General features: G+C 37.1%; 1 protein-coding gene across 13 annotated transcripts in view; it reads left to right on the top strand.

Moving 5' to 3' along the window:
- Nucleotides 1-7,984, top strand: part of LOC114482191 (ATP-dependent 6-phosphofructokinase, platelet type-like) — a 53,425-nt gene extending 45,441 nt beyond the window's left edge. For 6 of the 13 annotated variants that reach the window (XM_028477321.1, XM_028433851.1, XM_028477320.1 and 3 more), the window contains 3 exons: nucleotides 557-562; nucleotides 908-1,013; nucleotides 6,470-7,984. In XM_028477321.1, coding sequence (XP_028333122.1) covers nucleotides 557-562; nucleotides 908-1,013; nucleotides 6,470-6,626 — 269 coding nt within the window. In that variant the 3' untranslated portion in view covers nucleotides 6,627-7,984. The remainder of the gene's footprint in view (nucleotides 1-556; nucleotides 563-907; nucleotides 1,014-6,469) is intronic. The other 7 variants (XM_028433848.1, XM_028433847.1, XM_028433858.1 and 4 more) reach the window with 3 other exon arrangements.
- The last annotated feature ends 14,432 nt before the right edge of the window (nucleotides 7,985-22,416 follow it).

The raw sequence follows: 22,416 nt of genomic DNA on the forward strand, positions 1-22,416 counted from the left end.
GTAAACTACTGAGCATATGTCTCAGCTTCCTGTAATTTGATCAGCTTAGAGCTATGAACATAGACTGTTCACATCACTAATGAATAGTCACATATATGCATTGGTTCTAGGGTGACACGCTCTGGAAATCATAATTTTTTTTTTTGTTTTTTACTATTTTGGTTGGCTCTTAACTGCATGTTTAATTTATAATATAAGAGTGATTTATTTCACCACTTGCTGATTAAAAATCCTTTGCATAAGGTCATTGTAGCTTGTCTCTGTGTCTCATAATTATTTATTGTTAATTAGTTTTTCACTAGTAATAATCAAAATATAAAAACTATTGCATCACAAAAAACATTTATTTTTGAAAACGTAATATTACTATAGCTAAATTTTTCCTTCAAATACATGAATATGTTTCCATAACAGTAACTAAATGCTGAAAATGTGTTGAAATGACATGGAGTGACTGAATACACACGTGTGTAACACTGCATGTGTGTGAAGGCAGCGTTTAAATGAAAGCTTCTGTGTTTCTTTGTCTATTCCTCTAACACGTGGATGACATAAGATGAAGGTAAACGTCACTTTTCTTTCCACGCTGTGGCTCCATGACCATCTCCATCTCCCTGTGTTTGTTTCCCTCTCACTGCTGTTCCACCTCCTGCTCATGCACAGCGGCTCCTGAGAGCCTCCCATTTCACCATCACCACCCACCCACCCACATTTACACGCCCTCTGATTGGTTAGTCATCTGCAGCTGCTCCACATGTGCGCTGCTCTGCTTTTTGTTGCTTCAGTTGCTGTTTAGTAGTTTTCTCTGCAGCCCACTGCTTCATCTGGTGTAGTACACACACACGTACACACTGTACTGTGTGTGTGTGTGAGGTGTTTACTGGTCTGCTGCTACGTCTCCCTACAGGTCGAGTGTTTGCTAACTCTGAGGACTCGTGCTGTCTGCTGGGCATGAGGCGTCGTGCACTCATCTTTCAACCTGTCGTTCAGCTAAAGGACGAGACTGACTTTATGTAAGTACGTCTTTATTAGAAGATAAACTAATAAATGAACATTACAACAGTACAGTCAACAGAAAAGCAAACTACAATCTAGTCTTTTTTACTGTTGTTGGATTAACAAAGTCAGCTCGTATTTATCTTTATTTTGAAAAATGAATGAGGAAACAATGCAGATTAGTGTTAAATGTGATTCTATAAATATTTTGTGGGAAATAAGTTTCCACATTGTGACAATGAGCAACGTGCAGTTATACGGGGGGAGGACGTCTACAACAGGCAACGCAAAAATATACAAAGTGGAAGAAAGTTTGATGTATTTTTCATCATTTAATGAAAAAATACAGAGAAATATCCAAAATACAAACACGAAAATACAGAAAATTTACTCCTAAAACACAAATTTACAAAAACCCACAAATTGACCAAAAAACAAACAAAATAAGAAAAATATACAAAACCACAAAAATGCAGAGAATGACCATAAAATAACAATATAGATAGATAGACAGGTAGATACTATAGATAGATAGATAGATACTATAGGTAGACAGATAGATAGATAGATAGATAGATACTATAGATAGATAGATAGATACTATAGGTAGACAGATAGATAGATAGATAGATAGATAGATAAATAGATAGATAGATAGATAGATAGATAGATAGATAGATAGATAGATAGATAGATACTATAGATACTATAGATAGATAGATAGATACTATAGGTAGACAGATAGATAGATAGATAGATAGATAGATAGATAGATAGATAGATAGATAGATACTATAGATACTATAGATAGATAGATAGATACTATAGGTAGACAGATAGATAGATAGATAGATAGATAGATAGATAGATAGATACTATAGGTAGATAGATAGATAGATAGATAGATACTATAGATACTATAGATACTATAGATAGATACTATAGATACTATAGATAGATACTATAGATACTATAGATAGATACTATAGATACTATAGATAGATACTATAGATACTATAGATAGATAGATAGATTCGATAGATAGATAGATACTATAGATAGATAGATAGGTGGACACTATAGGTAGATACTATAGATAGATAGGTAGATACTATAGATAGATAGGTTGATAATATAGATAGGTAGATACTATAGATAGACAGGTAGATACTGTAGATAGATAGATAAGTAGATACGATAGATAGATAGATAGATAGATAATATAGGTGGATACTATAGATAGATAGATAGATAGATAGATAGATAGATAGACAGGTAGATACTATAGATAGATAGATAGGTGGACTCTATAGATAGATAGATACTATAGGTAGATACTTTAGATAGATAGGTAGATACTATAGATAGATAGATAAGTAGATACTATAGATAGATAGATAGATAGATAGATAGATAGGTGGATACTATAGATAGATAGATAGGTAGATACTATAGATAGATAGATACTATAGATAGATAGGTGGACACTATAGATAGATAGATACTATAGGTAGATACTTTAGATAGATAGATAAGTAGATACTATAGATAGATAGGTGGATACTATAGATAGATAAGTAGATACTATAGATAGATAGATAGACAGATAGATAGGTAGGTACTAAAGATAGATAGGTGGACACTATAGATAGATAGATACTATAGATAGATAGATAGGTAGATACCATAGATAGATTGATAGGTAGATACTATAGATAGATACTATAGGTAGATACTATAGATAGATAAGTAGATACTATAGATAAATAGGTAGATAGGATAGATAGATATATAGATACCATAGATAGATAGATAGATAGATACCATAGATAGATAGATAGATACCATAGATAGATAGGTAGATACTATAGATAGAAAGGTAGATACTATAGATAGATAGATAAGTAGATACTATAGATAGATAGGTGGATACTATAGATAGATAAGTAGATACTATAGATAGATAGATAGACAGATAGATAGGTAGGTACTAAAGATAGATAGGTGGACACTATAGATAGATAGATACTATAGATAGATAGATAGGTAGATACCATAGATAGATAATAGGTAGATACTATAGATAGATACTATAGGTAGATACTATAGATAGATAAGTAGATACTATAGATAAATAGGTAGATAGGATAGATAGATAGATACCATAGATAGATAGATACCATAGATAGATAGATACTATAGATAGATAGATAGATACTATAGGTAGACAGATAGATAGATAGATAGATAGATAGATAGATAGATAGATAGATACTATAGATAGATAGATAGATACTATAGGTAGACAGATAGATAGATAGATAGATAGATAGATACTATAGATACTATAGATAGATAGATAGATACTATAGGTAGACAGATAGATAGATAGATAGATAGATAGATAGATAGATAGATAGATAGATAGATAGATAGATAGATACTATAGATACTATAGATACTATAGATAGATAGATAGATACTATAGGTAGACAGATAGATAGATAGATAGATAGATAGATAGATAGATAGATAGATAGATACTATAGGTAGACAGATAGATAGATAGATAGATAGATAGATAGATAGATAGATAGATACTATAGATACTATAGATACTATAGATACTATAGATAGATAGATAGATTCGATAGATAGATAGATACTATAGATAGATAGATAGGTGGACACTATAGGTAGATACTATAGATAGATAGGTAGATACTATAGATAGATAGGTTGATAATATAGATAGGTAGATACTATAGATAGACAGGTAGATACTGTAGATAGATAGATAAGTAGATACGATAGATAGATAGATAGATAGATAGATAGATAGATAGATAGATAATATAGGTGGATACTATAGATAGATAGATAGATAGATAGATAGATAGATAGATAGATACTATAGATAGACAGGTAGATACTATAGATAGATAGATAGGTGGACTCTATAGATAGATAGATACTATAGGTAGATACTTTAGATAGATAGGTAGATACTATAGATAGATATATAAGTAGATACTATAGATAGATAGATAGATAGATAGATAGATAGGTGGATACTATAGATAGATAGATAGGTAGATACTATAGATAGATAGATACTATAGATAGATAGGTGGACACTATAGATAGATAGATACTATAGGTAGATACTTTAGATAGATAGATAAGTAGATACTATAGATAGATAGGTGGATACTATAGATAGATAAGTAGATACTATAGATAGATAGATAGACAGATAGATAGGTAGGTACTAAAGATAGATAGGTGGACACTATAGATAGATAGATACTATAGATAGATAGATAGATAGATAGGTAGATACCATAGATAGATTGATAGGTAGATACTATAGATAGATACTATAGGTAGATACTATAGATAGATAAGTAGATACTATAGATAAATAGGTAGATAGGATAGATAGATATATAGATACCATAGATAGATAGATAGATAGATACCATAGATAGATAGATAGATAGATAGATACCATAGATAGATAGGTAGATACTATAGATAGAAAGGTAGATACTATAGATAGATAGATAAGTAGATACTATAGATAGATAGGTGGATACTATAGATAGATAAGTAGATACTATAGATAGATAGATAGACAGATAGATAGGTAGGTACTAAAGATAGATAGGTGGACACTATAGATAGATAGATACTATAGATAGATAGATAGGTAGATACCATAGATAGATTGATAGGTAGATACTATAGATAGATACTATAGGTAGATACTATAGATAGATAAGTAGATACTATAGATAAATAGGTAGATAGGATAGATAGATAGATACCATAGATAGATAGATACCATAGATAGATAGGTAGATACTATAGATAGATAGGTAGATACTATAGATAGAAAGGTAGATACTATAGATAGAAAGGTAAATACTATAGATAGATAGATAGATAGATAGATAGATAGATAGATAGATAGATAGATAGATAGATAGATAATATAGGTGGATACTATAGATAGATAGATAGATAGATAGATAGATAGATAGATAGATACTATAGATAGACAGGTAGATACTATAGATAGATAGATAGGTGGACTCTATAGATAGATAGATACTATAGGTAGATACTTTAGATAGATAGGTAGATACTATAGATAGATAGATAAGTAGATACTATAGATAGATAGATAGATAGATAGATAGATAGATAGATAGATAGATAGATAATATAGGTGGATACTATAGATAGATAGATACTATAGATAGATAGGTGGACACTATAGATAGATAGATACTATAGATAGATAGGTGGACACTATAGATAGATAGATACTATAGGTAGATACTTTAGATAGATAGATAAGTAGATACTATAGATAGATAGGTGGATACTATAGATAGATAAGTAGATACTATAGATAGATAGATAGACAGATAGATAGGTAGGTACTAAAGATAGATAGGTGGACACTATAGATAGATAGATACTATAGATAGATAGATAGGTAGATACCATAGATAGATTGATAGGTAGATACTATAGATAGATACTATAGGTAGATACTATAGATAGATAAGTAGATACTATAGATAAATAGGTAGATAGGATAGATAGATATATAGATACCATAGATAGATAGATAGATAGATACCATAGATAGATAGATAGATAGATAGATAGATACCATAGATAGATAGGTAGATACTATAGATAGATAGGTGGATACTATAGATAGATAAGTAGATACTATAGATAGATAGATAGACAGATAGATAGGTAGGTACTAAAGATAGATAGGTGGACACTATAGATAGATAGATACTATAGATAGATAGATAGGTAGATACCATAGATAGATTGATAGGTAGATACTATAGATAGATACTATAGGTAGATACTATAGATAGATAAGTAGATACTATAGATAAATAGGTAGATAGGATAGATAGATAGATACCATAGATAGATAGATACCATAGATAGATAGGTAGATACTATAGATAGATAGGTAGATACTATAGATAGAAAGGTAGATACTATAGATAGAAAGGTAAATACTATAGATAGATAGATAGATAGATAGATAGATAGATAGATAGATAGATAGATACTATAAAAAAAAAATAAAAAAACTCTTCCTCACTCTCCACGGGTGGTCTCTCTTTTTTCCTCCAAGCTCAGGTCCTCTACCAATTGGACTTAAAATATGAAAAAAACATTCAGTCATTGAAAAACAGTCAGTGAACTGATTTACGTCAGTTATTTGTTTGGACCAGCAGAGGGCGCTGGTAACCCAGTGGTCGGTTGCCATGCAGATTCTTGCAGTGAAGAAGAGATGCTATGCTAGCAGACAGAGCTAATAGAAAAACGTGACTTTTACAGATACTCAGATATATCATTAGGAGTGAACAAACACCCACTGATCAGATGTCAGTGTGAGTGATGTGAACTCTTCCTGTCTGTGTTCCAGTCACAGGATTCCTAAGGAGCAGTGGTGGCTCAAACTTCGTCCTCTGATGAAGATTTTGGCCAAATATAAAACGAGTTACGACGTGTCTGACTCTGGTCAACTGGAGCACGTGGTTCACAACCAACCCAAGGAGTCAGACGCCTCTGTGGCCATGTAACACATGGATCACATGCCTCAGCTCCCTCTCTGTGTCCTCGGTTTCCTTCATTGTTGCTCCTCTTTAGTCGAGCACACTCACACATCTGTCCTCCATGTGTCAGTGCTGCATCAATGTTTAGTGTCACTGTTGTTTAAATAAATGCACTTTTCTCTGTCTGCTACAGGTGCTGCTGTGGGACAGAATAGACACTGTAACCGCGGTAACAGCCAGTGTGTGTGTGTGTGTGTGTGTGTATGTATGTCTGCCTAGAAGAAAGACTCAAACATACTCGGACGGACCCCGCACACAACGGACTCAGTACGGACTGTCCCCACTCAGAGCTTACATACTTGGGCGTAGGGCTGGGCAGTATACCGGTTCATACTGAACACCAGTATATATTTTTGTTATGATATGAATGTTTAATATACCGCCGTACCGGTGTATTTGATTACACAACTTTCAGAACGCGACGCTGTGTTTTGTGGAAATAAGTCGTGGTGGAGCTGCAAACTAAATTCTACATTATTCACCATAGAAACCACCACACCACTGAGTATGTAGCTCAAGCTAATGCTAAAGCTAAGCTAGCGCGGCAAAGAGCCATTGGGCTGCTGTTGTAAACTTGTATTACTATTAGTATGTAATTATTCTACAATATTTACTCAATTTACTGCAGTAATTTATCTGTTAACCAGTAGAAAATACTGTGAACACATGATTATGCATGAAAAATAAAATGCCATCATATACCGTGAAACCATTAGAATTTAGAAAAATACCGTGATATACATTTTTGGTCATACCGCCCAGACATACTTAGGTGCACCGCCGTGCTGTAGTTTGCATTAAAATCCTACATGTCCCATGATTCTTAGCGGTTCTCTCCTGGGGCGTGTTTTAAAGGTGTTGCTACTGACGTAGCTCGTCTGCCAGTGTCTCCTCTGAGCTCTGTTTCAACAGGCGGTGAAATGCAGGTTTGTGTTACATTTAATGCAGGTCGATACAAAGCCCAGCAGTGTTTAGTGTGACACCAACTACGCTGAGGAGTCAGTGCGGTCGTAAAATCTGAGCTTTGCATTTACTTTTCCTGACGGACTCCGCTTTGTGGGTGTCCGCCCGAGTATGTTTGAGCCTGAAGTGTGAGAAGTTCTGCATATTTATGTAAGACTGATACAATACAGTTTCTACTGCTGCCAGCCCACAGAGCTGCTGCATGCTGCGCTGTACTAACATTTATCTTTTTAACATTGTTTATTTTTGCTTGTAAACATGGATATTTATTTATGGTATAGGCACTGCTGTACTGAGTAGATGTCTGTCCTATTGCACCAAGTTGGATGTTTCCCATAGAATAAAGTCAGACTTGAAATGTGTAAATGATCTTTGTGCTTCATTTTAATCTATGTTTTTAACAAGGAATAAAATAGTTACAAAAATGGTAAAAAAAAAAAAAAAAGTCAATTTACCGTAAAATAATAAATAATGAAAGAGAGGTTCTGGTAGATTTTTTTTGCTCCAAACAAAAAGCAACAGTTTTGTGACACAATTACAACATGATGCAACGTCAAACTACAAAGCAGCAGTGGAACATGATACGGAGACAAAAACGAGCCCAGTTTGTAAATATGACTAATATTAAACCAAACAACTGCAGGACATTATTGAAGCAGATTAAAGTGAATCTGATGCAGCTTAACATCCTAAGTTTGATCACACATTTTATCACATGAATATAATATTACATCAGACTGGAACAACTGTGCATTTACTTCAAGCTGGGGACTCAAAGTGATGCCAAAAACCCACGATATGATGAGAAAATACTCAAAACTAACTCCAAAAAACACCCAAGGTGAACACAAAAGTAGTAGAAAAATACACAATTATGACACACTTTGAGCAAAAAAAAACAAAAATAAAATAAGAAAAATATACAAAATCACAACAGAGGTACAAAGAATGACAGAAAAATATATAAAATTACACAGAAAAGACTCCAAAAACACAACATTACAACAGAAATGCTCAAATAAACCCTAAAAACACACACCAAAAGAAAAGAACACAATAAAACACAAAATGAAAACCCAAAAAATACACAACACAAGAGCACACAAATAACAGAAAAGCTAAATTACACAGAAATAGAAAAATATTAAAAAAAGAAAACACAAAATGACTTTCAAAGACAAATTAACATAAAAAACAATGAAAGAAAAAATAACTAAATAATAAATATTTAGTTATTTAATAGCATAAATACACAAACCCTTTGTTCATTATTCTAAATGTTAACTTTAATGTTAATAATGTGATTCTTCAATACGACAGTTGCCCCATCACTGATTCGTATTATTACTTGTATAAATTCAACTCAAAGTAAACATCACAGCCAGTATTTATGTATTATTATTATTATTATTATTATTGTTCCCCAGCATCTCCTGTACCATGTAGTACCAGCAGATGGCGCCAGAGCACCATGGTTAGTGCAGTCAGTTCGGTTCATTGAGTGCATAGTGACGTCACAGCTGTCCACACTCAGGGCACCTGTGTGTGTGTGTGTGTGTGTGTGTGTCCATAATTAGAAAGGAAACCTTATCATTTGAAAGAAAAAGCCCATTTCCCACGAGTGTATTAATGGTTTATTTTGTAATTGGGCCCCTTATTCCCAGTTTAAACTGAATCTTCTCTTTTCTGTGTGTTACCTGACAATAATTACACACAACAACTACACCCCCACACACACACGTGCTGACGCTGAATGTAATTTATAAAACGTTCATAGCCTTTAGTCCCCACGGAACCGTAGGATTCATTATCGTCCTGAACTTCTTCAACCAACGCACTTGACCTGGATTTGTGTCGCACTCACACACCTGCTCACAAACTCACGAGGTAATTCCCAGGATTCCATAGGGCATGTGTTTCATTGTGGGGACACCATAGATTCTTGCTAGGGGGAGCAAAAGAACAATTTGAATTAAACATATAGGCCGTCTCGAGCTTCGTGCTAACCACAATGTGAGTAACATATACAATAATGCAAAAAATGATTAGTAACATCATTGATAATGTGTTGATAACAAACAATGAGCGTCGAGGCGTTGTTAATGTAGTAAATTAATGATAAAATCTGGCCGGCGGCCGATTTCTACCTAAAGTCTCAACCTTATACTACTACACACCTGAGGGAGAACTAACATCTGTGACATGAAACTGCTTTCATTCTAACATATTGTACATTAAAAAAATAATAAAATGTCATTAACATTTCACTGTCGCCTTGAAAGGAAGACGATGGTCACATGACTCAAGCGCCAAAAAAATTACTTGTATTTTTAAAAGAACAACAAATGAATTCAAATATATTTTGTGCAGTCACTGTGTTTAATGGCACTTAGGATATTTTTCTATATTATGTACATTATATTAAGAATTGTATATTTTTGGAAAACTGTAATGAAAACTTTTAACAAACGGTGGGGGGCAATGCGCCCCCGCAAACTCCACATATGGGGGACGCTTCGTGTGTTGGTGGCAACTTCTCTCTGAGCATGAAATTAGAAAATCCAATAAATCCGATAATGATTTAGGAACGCAGGAGAGTGTGTGTGTGTGTGGGTCACACATATGTAATCAATACTAATTAGCATTTCATTTCTGTGCCCCGCCCCACTCTCTATCCAATCACATGTGATCTGATTAAAGGTTGCAGATGAAAGGGTTTGTGCTCTCATCAGAGGCCAGTTAGCAGCCGCTAACTTTGTCTTCATTTCATTCTACGTCGTCTTCAGACAAAAGCTCCCAATTATAAACTGGCAGTGAATCTCCAAAACAGCTGGTGCACATTGACCTTTTTAGATTAATACGCCTTCTTTATCTTTCCATGCCGTATTCCTACACTCCAGTTCCACCGCTAATGAATGGCTGGAGTTTCTCCTGCTGTAATAACTGGTAAAGAGCAAAAAAAAAAAAAGGTGGCAGAATAGATCAACATGAAGGTAGTGAAATCGTATTTCTCTCTAGTGAATTATTGTGTTTGACATTTAGGATGAATATTTGTGTGTAAATACATCCCTGTAGGAATAAATGAGCTGATAATACTTGGTGGATGGGAGGAAAAAAGCACAAGTTATAGATTTTTAGCTGAATGTATACGGTCACAAAACAAGCATGAATCACGACTCGTTTCGAGGGATTTGATCCAATGAGTCGCACTCGGATTTACAGCTTCAAACTCCTCCCATTCATCATGTGAGTTGCTTTTATTTTGAAGATTAATATGCCAACCAAAGCTAAAGATGTATATATTTTAATTTTTTTGTTAAACTTCACCAAACTTGTCATATTTTCATCACTTTTTCTTGCCATATTTTTGCTCCTTTTAATGCATTTTTGCCACACTACTCCCATTTGTGCCACTTCATCAAATTTCGATGCCTTTTCTGTACTTTTTTTGTTCCACTTTGAATATATGTTCAGCACTTATAAACCAGTCCAACCACTTTTTACACCTAATGTCACATATGTTGACCCATTATTGTCACTTTTAACCTCTTTTCACCATATTTCATGCATATTTTTTGCCAATTTAACCACATTCACCATTTGTCACGCCCATTATTTGCCAATTTAAACTAATTGTTCCAACATTGACACTTTGAACCCTTTTTACTACTTTTTGTTTGTCCGTTTTGCCACTTTTTAACCAATTTCTGTGGTTTATTTAACTTTGTTGATTGGTTTCCTTCCACGGAATACAGTATAACCCCGTTGTTACTGTTTGAGCAGGAGCGGTTCATTGGCGCACAAACACACACACACACTTACACACAGAAATGCATCACTGAACGCTGCTATGTATAATTTTTAGAGTGTTATTTAGTGCCTAAAGCGTGTGGACAACTGATGCTGATAGAAACGTCATATTTCCGTATGTCTCCAGGATCTCTGCTGTGAAGTTGTACTCAGTGCACACAGGGGGGCAGACTTCACCTATGAGCACCTTTATATGGTGGCCCACAAACATGCTGCAAAACACAGGCATGTTGCAAGAACAAACCTTAAATCATCTTTAAGGAGGGCGTGACATGTTAACAACAATCAAACTCATCCGCCGTATTTATAAAACACCCGATCATTTGTACGATGGGAATGGTCAGATATGAAAGTTTCAAGAATCACACGTTGGTCCAATGTGAACTCCTGTTTTAATGAAAGGTGGATAAATGAGGGCCATTGAGTATATACTGTGTGTCATTTACAACACAGCCATTCTTTTTATGACAATTAAGACACCAACCACAGAATCCATTCTCCTCTTACAGCTTCCCTCTATCTGTCCACTGGACCTGAACTCACTCACTCATTATTCTGCTGTATTTTGTTAGTGAAGCGATTAGAAAAAAAAAATCTACATGAAAAAGCAATTTCCACGTGTCTCTTCATTCCTTCTCTCACTGATTTCAGGGACGCTAGTTGCACGCTAATGAAATTAGCCTCGCATCATTTGGGATGTTAATCTTTGCATGTAAGGAACATGTTTCCGTTTTAATTCTTGTGCTTTTTTTTTGTCCCGCCTCTTCCTGTTCCATCTATCCACATGCATGCAGGAGGAGGCGTGCACGGCGTGCGTGGTGTTAGCGTTCCACGCCGCAGCTCCACTGTGATGTATTGGAGTTAATATCTTCCTGACATTTCTCAGGACAGATTTTCATCACCGGGTTTCAACTGTAGTTTTTTTTTTTTTAGGGTGGGGAGGATGGGTGGGGGCTCCGTGTGATTAATGAGTCGGGACGTTCATTTTTCTCCTCTTCCTTGCTGCGTCTGCGGAGACTGGAGCGCACGTGGGAAACACACGGTGCATGCAGGGAACGGATGCTTGTGATGCAGAATAGATGGCGGCGCTAATGGAAGTGACAGTAATTTGACAGAGCAGTCCGCTAACATGCAAAAGTCACTCTACTCGTAGTTCATAAGAATCATATTAAGTGTGCATTAGCATTAGCATGGCACCACAGGTCTGTTCCAGCAGATGCAGAGCGGGTGCAGCAGCTTGAAAAAACCTCATTCTGTGTGTGTGTGTGTGTGTGCGTGCGTGCGTGTGTGCGTGCGTGTGTGTAGTGCTGACACACTGAAACTCCTCTGCAGGCCTCGGACAGCATGCAGCAGCATTCTGGAAATAGCTCAGAGCAGCCAGACGAGCAGAGGTTTAGCAGGTTGAGACATAAACCTGTTCGTCGTCGCTTTGTCAACACGACGGACTGCTCACATGCCTTGAGCAAGAGCAGCAATAGAGAATAATAACAAGTTGGCCAGTGGGAGAAAAAAAGGCAGTTTAGTCACGGCCAATTAACACTAATCAAAACCACTTTAGCAGATAAGAAGTACAGAGGTGGGCGTACCAACATCCTTCTCTGCTAATATTGACTGGACTTAAACAAGGTGCCACTGGTGGAGGAAGAGCAGGTTGATGAAGAGATGTGGGTTGAGAGCTAATGCTCAGCAAACCTGATCTGAAGACGCTTCGTTTCCTCAAGGATTAGTCTGAGTCAAACTGACAAAAACAGGAGAAACGTGACCAAAGATAAAGTTCTGAGAGAGAAAAGATCAGCCATCGACTTCCTCTCATCATAGATGCAGATGGTTTAGGCTGAGTGGACACACAACACACACACACACATACACACCACACACACACACACACACACACACACCACACACACACAACACACACACACTGCTGACCACGACCTGCTCTGCCTCCTCCTTGATGTCACACAGTGGGCAACATTTATCATAATTAGAGTTTAAAACAGGAGCTTTAATGACATTTTCACATACAACAACATGGATTTTTGACCTCTGGGGGCCACAAAATTAACATTAATGTCAGCATTTAGAGAAATAACCCAATCTGAGCATTGACACGGGAAAGTACTGAAGGTTTGTGTGTGTTTTTGTTGTCGTTGTTGTTGTGGTTTTAATATTTATTTGTGTTCTTGGTGTTATTTTGTTTGTTTGTTGGAGCAATTTATGTATTTTTGTTGTAATTTTCAGCATGGTCTTATTTTGTGTGTATTCTTATTGTTGATTTTGAGCAATCTGTGCTTTTTTGTTTGTAATTTAGTATTTTTGAACCCTGTAATTGTATGTATTTTGGAGTCGTTTTATTTTTTTGGGTCTAGCGTATAACCTTTGACCCTCAGCAGGCCGTGTGTGTAAACACTAACAACAGTAGATGAAGGTTGTGTGTGGACCTGACATTAGGGATGGATAAATATTTTAACTGTATGATTTTTTATCACTAGGAAACATTTCTCTCCAACTCACAGTAAAACAGTTTAATTCTGTCAAACATTAATGATTTCATCAGCTGCTTTAAAACATTTCAGTGACAGTTTGTCTAAAGGTAGTGCTTTTATGCTGTTTTAGTGTAATATCACACCCTTTTGTTGTTGTTGTTGTGCATGTGTTTTGGAGCAATTTGTGTATATTTACAGTAATTAAGTAATTTATTCCTGTATTTGTGTGTTTTTTGTTTTCATTTTGTGTATTTTTATTGAAATGTTTTAATATTTGACTCCCATTTTGTGAAGTTGTTGTTGTTTTTGGAGTAATTTTGTGTATTTTTGTTGTAATTTTGAAATATTTTGCTGATGTGATTTTGTTGTCATATTAAATTGGCTGTTTTTCAGCGGTTTGTCAGGAGGAAATGGTGTTAGTGTGAAAGGAACGTCAGACTAAAGCTTTCCACCGCCTGCATCGACTGCAACTTGTGCTGAGCAAAGCACATGCACGCAGCTCTCGATAGGAAGCTAACAAATAAGATAGCTATGCTAAGCTAAGCTAATCTCTGAACCTCATTGTTTCCCTCCAGTTTTTTTAACTCAGGTTTTTTTTTTTTGCAATCACCCAATAGCTGCAAGAATAAAAACAACCGTGTTGGTCTTTCCTTTTCCTGCCACGAGTCACATTTCTTGTTAAATCCATACATTTTATCAATATTTGCCACTCCTGGACTAACATCAGCAGTAGCTACAGTTCAATGCAACTTTAACGTTGATTAAACTAATGCTAAAGCACTCTGAAAAGTTTCTGGTTTTCTACTTTTATATTGACACACACACACACACACACACACACACACACACCACACACACACACACACACACAACACACACACTGTTTGACTAAGATGAAGCTAAACTGTGGAGATGGTTGCACTAGCAACACAACAGGCTTTTCAAACGGAGAAGAAAACTCACAGCTCTTTTTCTCGCTCTTTTTCTCGCTCTTTTTCTAAAGCGCTTCTCGTTTCATCGTTCGACTAGTGTTGATCTTCACCTCCTACACAGCTCAGCCAGGCTGTTTGTGTCGGAGGCTTTTTTTGATGTTCACAGTCGTTCGCTGCACTCTTCAGGATGCGTATTATACCTGCAATTTAACGCCCACAGCGGAACAGGATGGCGGCGGCTCACATGCGCCCCACATGCTTCGCGCCAGTCGGGGGCACGGGAAAAAAAACTGCAGAAAAGTTGGCAACGTCGTATCGCTCTATACATGCATAATTCAATTTAATATTTTTCCCCTTTACAGCCCTAAATATTCATGTGTGATAAGAGCTCAGGGGAAACTTTCATTCCAAACTGTGTGAAAACTCACTTCCTGTAACATCACGTTGTCCCTTTTTGGTACCCCACCTCCCCTGGCCTTCACTCCACTACCTCACTTTATGTAATAAGATCAATGTCGCAAACATCGCCCTTGGATGCGTATATTTTATTCACATTATGCAAATAATGGCTTGACACAAAGGAAGATGAAGAACATTTTTTTGAACATGGACTCTAAAAACACACAAAACAACAATAAAAACACAACATAGGAGCAAAAAATAGACAAAAGGAGTAAAAAAAAAAAAAAAAAAACATACAGTTACAGGAATAGAATACAAAATTTGTACAAAAATACACATTTCTTTAAAAAATGCACAAAAACACAAAAAAAGAACAAAAATTTTAAAAGTACAACAAAAATACACAAACAGACTTCAAAAACATAAAGTTAGAGGAATAAAAACTCATTTACAACAAAAATACACAGAATTGCTCAAAAAACACAAAAACAAAAAATGGATACAAAATATAGAAAAATTACTACAAAAACATACAAAACGATTCAAAAGCACAAAACAAACAACAAAAACACACAAAGCCTTTGTTCTTTCCTGTATTAATGCTCACATTGGTTATTTTTACTAAATGCAGGACATTAATGTTGATATTGTGGCCCTAGGATCGAATACAATCACATTTTTGTGGCCCAGCTGTGATTTAAGTTGTGCATCTCATCACTATCCCACATATACAAAAAGGTAATAAACAATATGCAAAACTGTATTACAATAAATGTCCAATGAGGAGGTCAAGAATTCATGTTGTTGCAATTAACGTGCAGCAAAACGTAAAAGCTGCGAAAAAGTTTGCAACGTTCTACTGTAGATATCTATCTATACATGCATAATTCAATTTAATATTTTCCCCTTACAGCCCTAAATATTCATGTGTGATAAGAGCTCAGGGGAAACTTTCCTTCCAAACTGTGTGAAAACTCAACTTCCTGTAACGCCACGTTGTCTTTTTTTTCAGAGGGAGGGGTTTAAGTATCTGTTTTATTGTCAGCAGTTGCAACCACCTCCCCTGGCCTTCACTCCCCTACCTCACTTTAACAAGATCAATATCGCAAACATCCGCCCTCGCCTGCGTATATTTTGTCAACATTATGCAATAAAAGAATGAATTCACGGCTTGACACAAAGGCAGATGAAGGCATTTTTTTGAACGTTCAAAGAGAGAGCGAAGGGGAGAAAAAGAGGGAGAGAACATTCCCAAAATTAATTTTCATCTCCTGGGTTCATGCATATTTAATAGGGAGCGCTTTGAATATCATAGGGTAATACTAGCCTGGCGTGCATACAGAGGCCGGGAAAATAAACGACCGTGATCGTTGTCATGAGCAATAACTCTCTGTAGAGCTGGGAAACAACCATAGCCAGAAATGCTTGATGACGGGGCGTGGGAGGCGGGGGATGATGTAGAGACATGGCCTAAGGAAAAAAGGAAGAAGCTGCTCGCTACAGGAAGGCGTGTACGATGGGCCCCTAGTGGTCAAAAGTTTTCATTACAGCTTTCCCACATTCATTTAAAAAAAAACAATTCCTTAACTTCATTCAGTGCCAGCCATTTTCAGAATTTCTACCCCCTCAGTGCCAGCCGTTTTTGAGCATTTCTGACTGATTTTTGAAGACCCACAGAATATTTTGTACTATGACTATCTGAATTTCTGAAATATTAAAGTCCTCTAATTTCATCAGAAAAAAAGAATTTTGTTTCTAGCTTGTTTTGTTCTTCTGTAATCCGCAGTTGAACAGAGGACAGTTTGAAACAAATCACCAGTTTGTGACAAAAAGCTGAGAAAAACGGCTTTTCTGAAAAAAAAACCTATTCGTGACTTTGCTTTAGTGACACCTCAACACTGGGTTTTCTTCTATAAAACTACAAAAACAACACTGAGATCAGGCTTTTGATGACAACATTATTTCTATTTTTCTATCTATGTCAGAGTTTAATGGTTTTCTTACTGTATTTTCGTGTTCCTCCAAGTCTCTCCCTCGTCATTCTGCACACGCGTAACTTCCTCTTCCTCCCGACACGCAGAGATGACCGTTTGGGCCGGGTTATTTGATGGATTTATCTCACGATCGCCAACATTATCAATAAACCACTCAGGTCTACACATGTTCTGTGTTCGTATGTGGTGCTGTGCAGCTGCTGGATAAGTCACAATATCACTTCATAGCGCCATAATCTCCCTCGTCCCTGCTTCTTCCTCTTTAGCTAATGGTAGCATCAGTGGCTAATCTCTCTTCTAAAGGTGCACTGCTGCAACCTTCAGGGCACAGGTGGTCACTACATCACATTACAGTTTAGATATTGATGAAGGACCTCCGCCAGGGTGTATTCTAGTAATCTCCGTGAAAAAATGCAAATGACGTATTATTACGTCAATGGCACTGAATGAGTAAAATCAGCGGTTCTCAAACTTTTTTTTGAGAACCGCTGTAAAAACCCAGTATTTAATGCAGTGGTTCTCAACCTTTTTTTGAGTGTGACCCAAATACTAAAATACAGTGTATTTATATATATATATATATATAAGAAAATTTAAAAATCTATTTCAATTTTTCTGAAATTTCAGGCAACCCCATTTAAACTCCAGCTGATCCCAAGATGTAATAGTGCCTGAAAAGAGTTATTTCAATAGTTTTTATCACTTCCGGTCACTTTATTAATTTTCCACTCTCTCTGCCGTCACGTACCCTGATGCTGCTTTAGTTATTTTGAGAGATTTTAACCTCTGTCATCTATTCCACCAGCTTGTCAGCTTTCCTACGAGGGGAAACAATACCCTGAATAAATGCTATAGCAATATCAGAAATACTGTCTCTGAGCCACATTTTGGGAAAAACGACCACCTTGCTGTTTTGCTGCAGCCCACTTACATCAAAAGGCTTAAAGCAGATCCATTCACATTCTGTAATGAAGTGGACTGACAATAACACTACTGCAGTGCTGATTGGAGGCAACAGATATGAACATCTTCAAGGTAGCCACGGATAATATTCATGAATACACGGACACTGTCAGCAGCTACATTGACTGGTGCACTTCCATCTGCATCCCCTCCCACACTATCTCTAATCTGAAGTCCTGGTTTAATATGAGCTCCAGAAATCCATCAGAGCTGCCAAGAGGACTTACACCAGAAATTGGAGCGATGTTACAGGGACAATAACACGGGGAATAGGTCTGATGCTACTAAAGCTGTGGTCCAAGATACTGTTCTGCCAGATAACCTCAACCATTTGTAAACTAGATTTGACCAGCACAATACAGACATTCCTCTCAAAGCCCCCAGTGACCCAGGAGAGACCTCACTGCAGGTGACACCTACACAGGTCCTCAGAGCTCTGAGACTAGGGGACCTGACCATGTGGCACCAAGAGTCCTGAAGACCTGTGCAGAGCAGCTGGTGGAGGAAACATTCCCCTGCACCTTTAAGTCCTCTGTGATAGAGCCAGTCCCCATGGAAACAAATACAACAACACTGAACGACCTGAGACCAGTGACACTAACATCAGCCGCCATGAAATGTCTGAAAAAGCTGGTTTTTACATCAACTGTGGATCAGTTTGCCTATCGTTCAAACAGGTCAGCAGACGATGCACTTCACTCCACCATCCAACACCTCGACAACACTAACACCTACTCTCGCCTTTTGTTCCTGGACTACAGCTCTGCCTTCAATACGATCAGGCTGCTGAAGCTGACTGCTAGAGTTCCAACACCCACCCATAACTGGATCCTGGACTTCCTCACGTACAGACCACAGGTGGTAAGAATAGGAAAGAAGATCTCTGCAGAGCTCACAGTTAGCACGGGAACCCCAGAGGGCTGCTGCCTCAGCCCAAAACTCTTCTCCCTATACACATATGGATTACAGGAAGAGAGCCCCCTCCCCGCAGTCACTAACTATTGGTGGGATTGAGGTGGATCAGACTGACAGCCACAAGTTCCTTGGCCTTCATGTATCAGAGAACCTCAGCTGGGCAAACAACACTGGTGCTACTGTGAAAAGAGCTCAGCAGAGGCTGTACTTCATCAGGCTGCTGAAGAAGGCGGGGCTTAAACATCATCCCCTGATTGAGGCCTACAGACGTCTCATTGAGAACATCCTCACCAACGGTTTCACAGTGTGGTACGGGAACACCACGCTGGCTGAGAAGAAGAAGCTGCAGCGGGTTGTCAAAACTGCAGAGTGGGTCATGGGCTCTGATCTAAACTCCATGGACGCCATTTTCACACAGCGCAGCAGGAGAAAAGCACAGAGCATCACCCAGTGGGTGTTCCAGTGGGTGGAGACGTCACAGGCATGTGAGCACTAACAGGACACGCTTCCACAGGACATTAAAGAGGGCAGATACCACAGTACTCTTTCATTGGAGAAATGAATCCCCATGCTGGACAATTTTTACCTATGTGCAATATGTAAATTAAACTTAGGTTATATTTATTTATTTATCTTTTTGTTGAGTATACTTGTTTGCACCTTTACTTACACTGTGGCTGATATGTTGTTGTTTGTATTTGTTCATTTAATCACATTCTGGGACATGAACAATAATTACATTGTACCTGTTCTTTTTTGACATGTGCATATAGCAATAAACTTTATTCTATTATATACAAATATTTTAGGTTCCATAAACACAGTGACTGTACAAAATGTATATAAACTCATTTGTTGTTTTTTTAAAAATACAACTTGTTTTTTGGAGCTTGACTTGGTTCTTCTTCTGTTGTGCTAGAACGTCCTGGGTTCCAGCCCTGGGGGGACACTTGGGTCCTTTCTGTGTGGAGTTTGCATGTTCTCCCCAAGCTGCGTGGGTTTCCTCCAGGTTAGGTTGAGTCTCTTGATTGGCCGTTAGAGTGAATATGAGTGGTTGTCTGTGTTGTCCTATGATGGACTGGAGCTCTATCTGGGGTTTATCCCTGCCTAACGCCCGTTGAGAGCTAGAGATGGGCACCAGCAGACCCCCGCAACCCAGAAAATAAGCCTGGTGATAAGCCACACCCACTTCCTTACTTTTTGTTAGAAAGTGGGTGTGGTAATGCCGCCATTTCTGCTCAAAAAAACACAGAGCCAATCAGAGCCATACAGAAATAACGTAATATCTCCTGCGCCAAAACAAACATGGAGCAGATGTTCAGAGCTGCTGCTCTGTTTTAAAAGACCTGGATGATTTTAATCCATTAAGGGAAAAAAATCTATGATGTCAGGTCTGCTCTTTGTTTGATTGGTTACTCTGAGTGTGTTTGTCCCTTTAACATTTAGATTTACATTTAGATTTACATTTAACATTTAGATTTAGATTTAACATTTAGATTTACATTTAGATTTACATTTAACATTTAGATTTACATTTAACATTTAGATTTACATTTAACATTTAAAATGACCATTTAGATTTACATCTAACCATTAAGATTTACATTTAACATTTAGATTTAAATGTATTTTTTATGTGCATACATTTATAACAATGATAAGGAACATGCTGTTTTACATGAATTTTTGTCTCAAATGAAAGAAAAATGTTTAAAATATTTCAGCTATGAAACAGTGACCGAGTTTTTACATTCGGCACCAGGTCCATACGTGCGTGTGAGGGGCGGCGGGGTGGGGGGTGGGGTGCAAAGGATCATGGGATGCAGAGGGCTGATGGCTGAGTGACAGCAGATGACAAGCCCTGTGGGCTGCTTCCCAGGGGGCTCACTGTTACACCCCTCACTCACTCACTACAAGTAAATATCACAACACATGCAAGCACGAGCGCGTAGGCTTGTCTCTCACACACACACACACCACACACACAGCACGCACGCACACACACACCTATAGCTCTATTGTTGTAAAGACGTATTGTCGTTAACCGTGTGTCACATCTTCTTTGTGTATCTTCACCATTAGAATTCTTGGGGCTGAACCCACTCCCACCAAAGACTGAGGCATGAAACAGAAACAGCGCCGTCATGCCGAACAGAATTTTAATTACCGACCCTCTCTCTCTCTCCCTCCCTCACTCCCTCTCCCCTGCACGTGTGCTCCCAGCAGAGAACGAGGAGCAGGAGAGAGACGAGAAAGGCCTTCCTGGGGTGGGACGACTGTGTCATTAAGACGGGGAATAAAGCCAATAGCAGAACTCAATATTGACAAACACGCAGAGCAGCTATGGAAGGAGAACAAAGTCTGTTTCAGGCATGAACAGCATTAGCATGTTTTTCATCAGGAATGATGAAACGTCTTCTGTTTAGCACCAAATCTCCTCTTTTCCAGAATATTGTCAGTTATATGGATGATTAGCTGAGTTTCCATTACCATTAGAAATGCACAAAATCTGAATAGCACAATAAAAACTAGTCATGAAAACACCTGAATTTTGAAAAAATTGTTTTCCACTTTTATGAGGAGGTTTTCTCAGACATTTGATAATGAAATATATCGTAAAAGTGTAATAGAAACACCGTTTCCACCATTACATATACCTGATCACATGACCACTTCTCTCTGAGAAAACATGGCGTGGTGCGTGTGGACAGAAGAGGTGTGTTGTAAATGTCATACTAACTACGTACTACTATATTAATTTTGACGTGGGTTGAAAAGGTTGAGAACCACTGATCTAAACTCAGTATATACTGTCTACTATAGACTATATATTAACACACGTATCATCTTTTTTTTTTTTAAAACAAATCTATATAATTTCCTGTGCAACATGCATGCCCTGTCAAAAGAAACGTTTCTTTCAAAATAAAAGACAAGTCCGACTTGAGAAACCCATATTAAAGCAACATGTATCCAGTGTTTATGATCGATCATGTAGAACATAATAAATAACTGCTTAATTTCAGCAACTTTACTTTCTCATTCTTTATGTTACAGTGGAGGCTGAGCATTTCAAGCTGTATTTTGGATTTATTTTGTCCATAAAACAGCTTAAGAAACTAATGTTACATAAATAATAATAATAATAATAATAAAAACAGTTAGATTTGTGAAGCGAAACTTAAGACGTTCTAATATATTTAATTATTATTATTATTTTTTTTTTTGCTGCCACCCTGGCAAGAATCTTAAACTCCGCCTATGTTCGTAACCCACTTTTGGGTCCCGAACC

This window comes from Gouania willdenowi, chromosome 20 (genome assembly GCF_900634775.1).
Source record: "Gouania willdenowi chromosome 20, fGouWil2.1, whole genome shotgun sequence".
NCBI classification, from domain to species: domain Eukaryota; kingdom Metazoa; phylum Chordata; class Actinopteri; order Blenniiformes; family Gobiesocidae; genus Gouania; species Gouania willdenowi.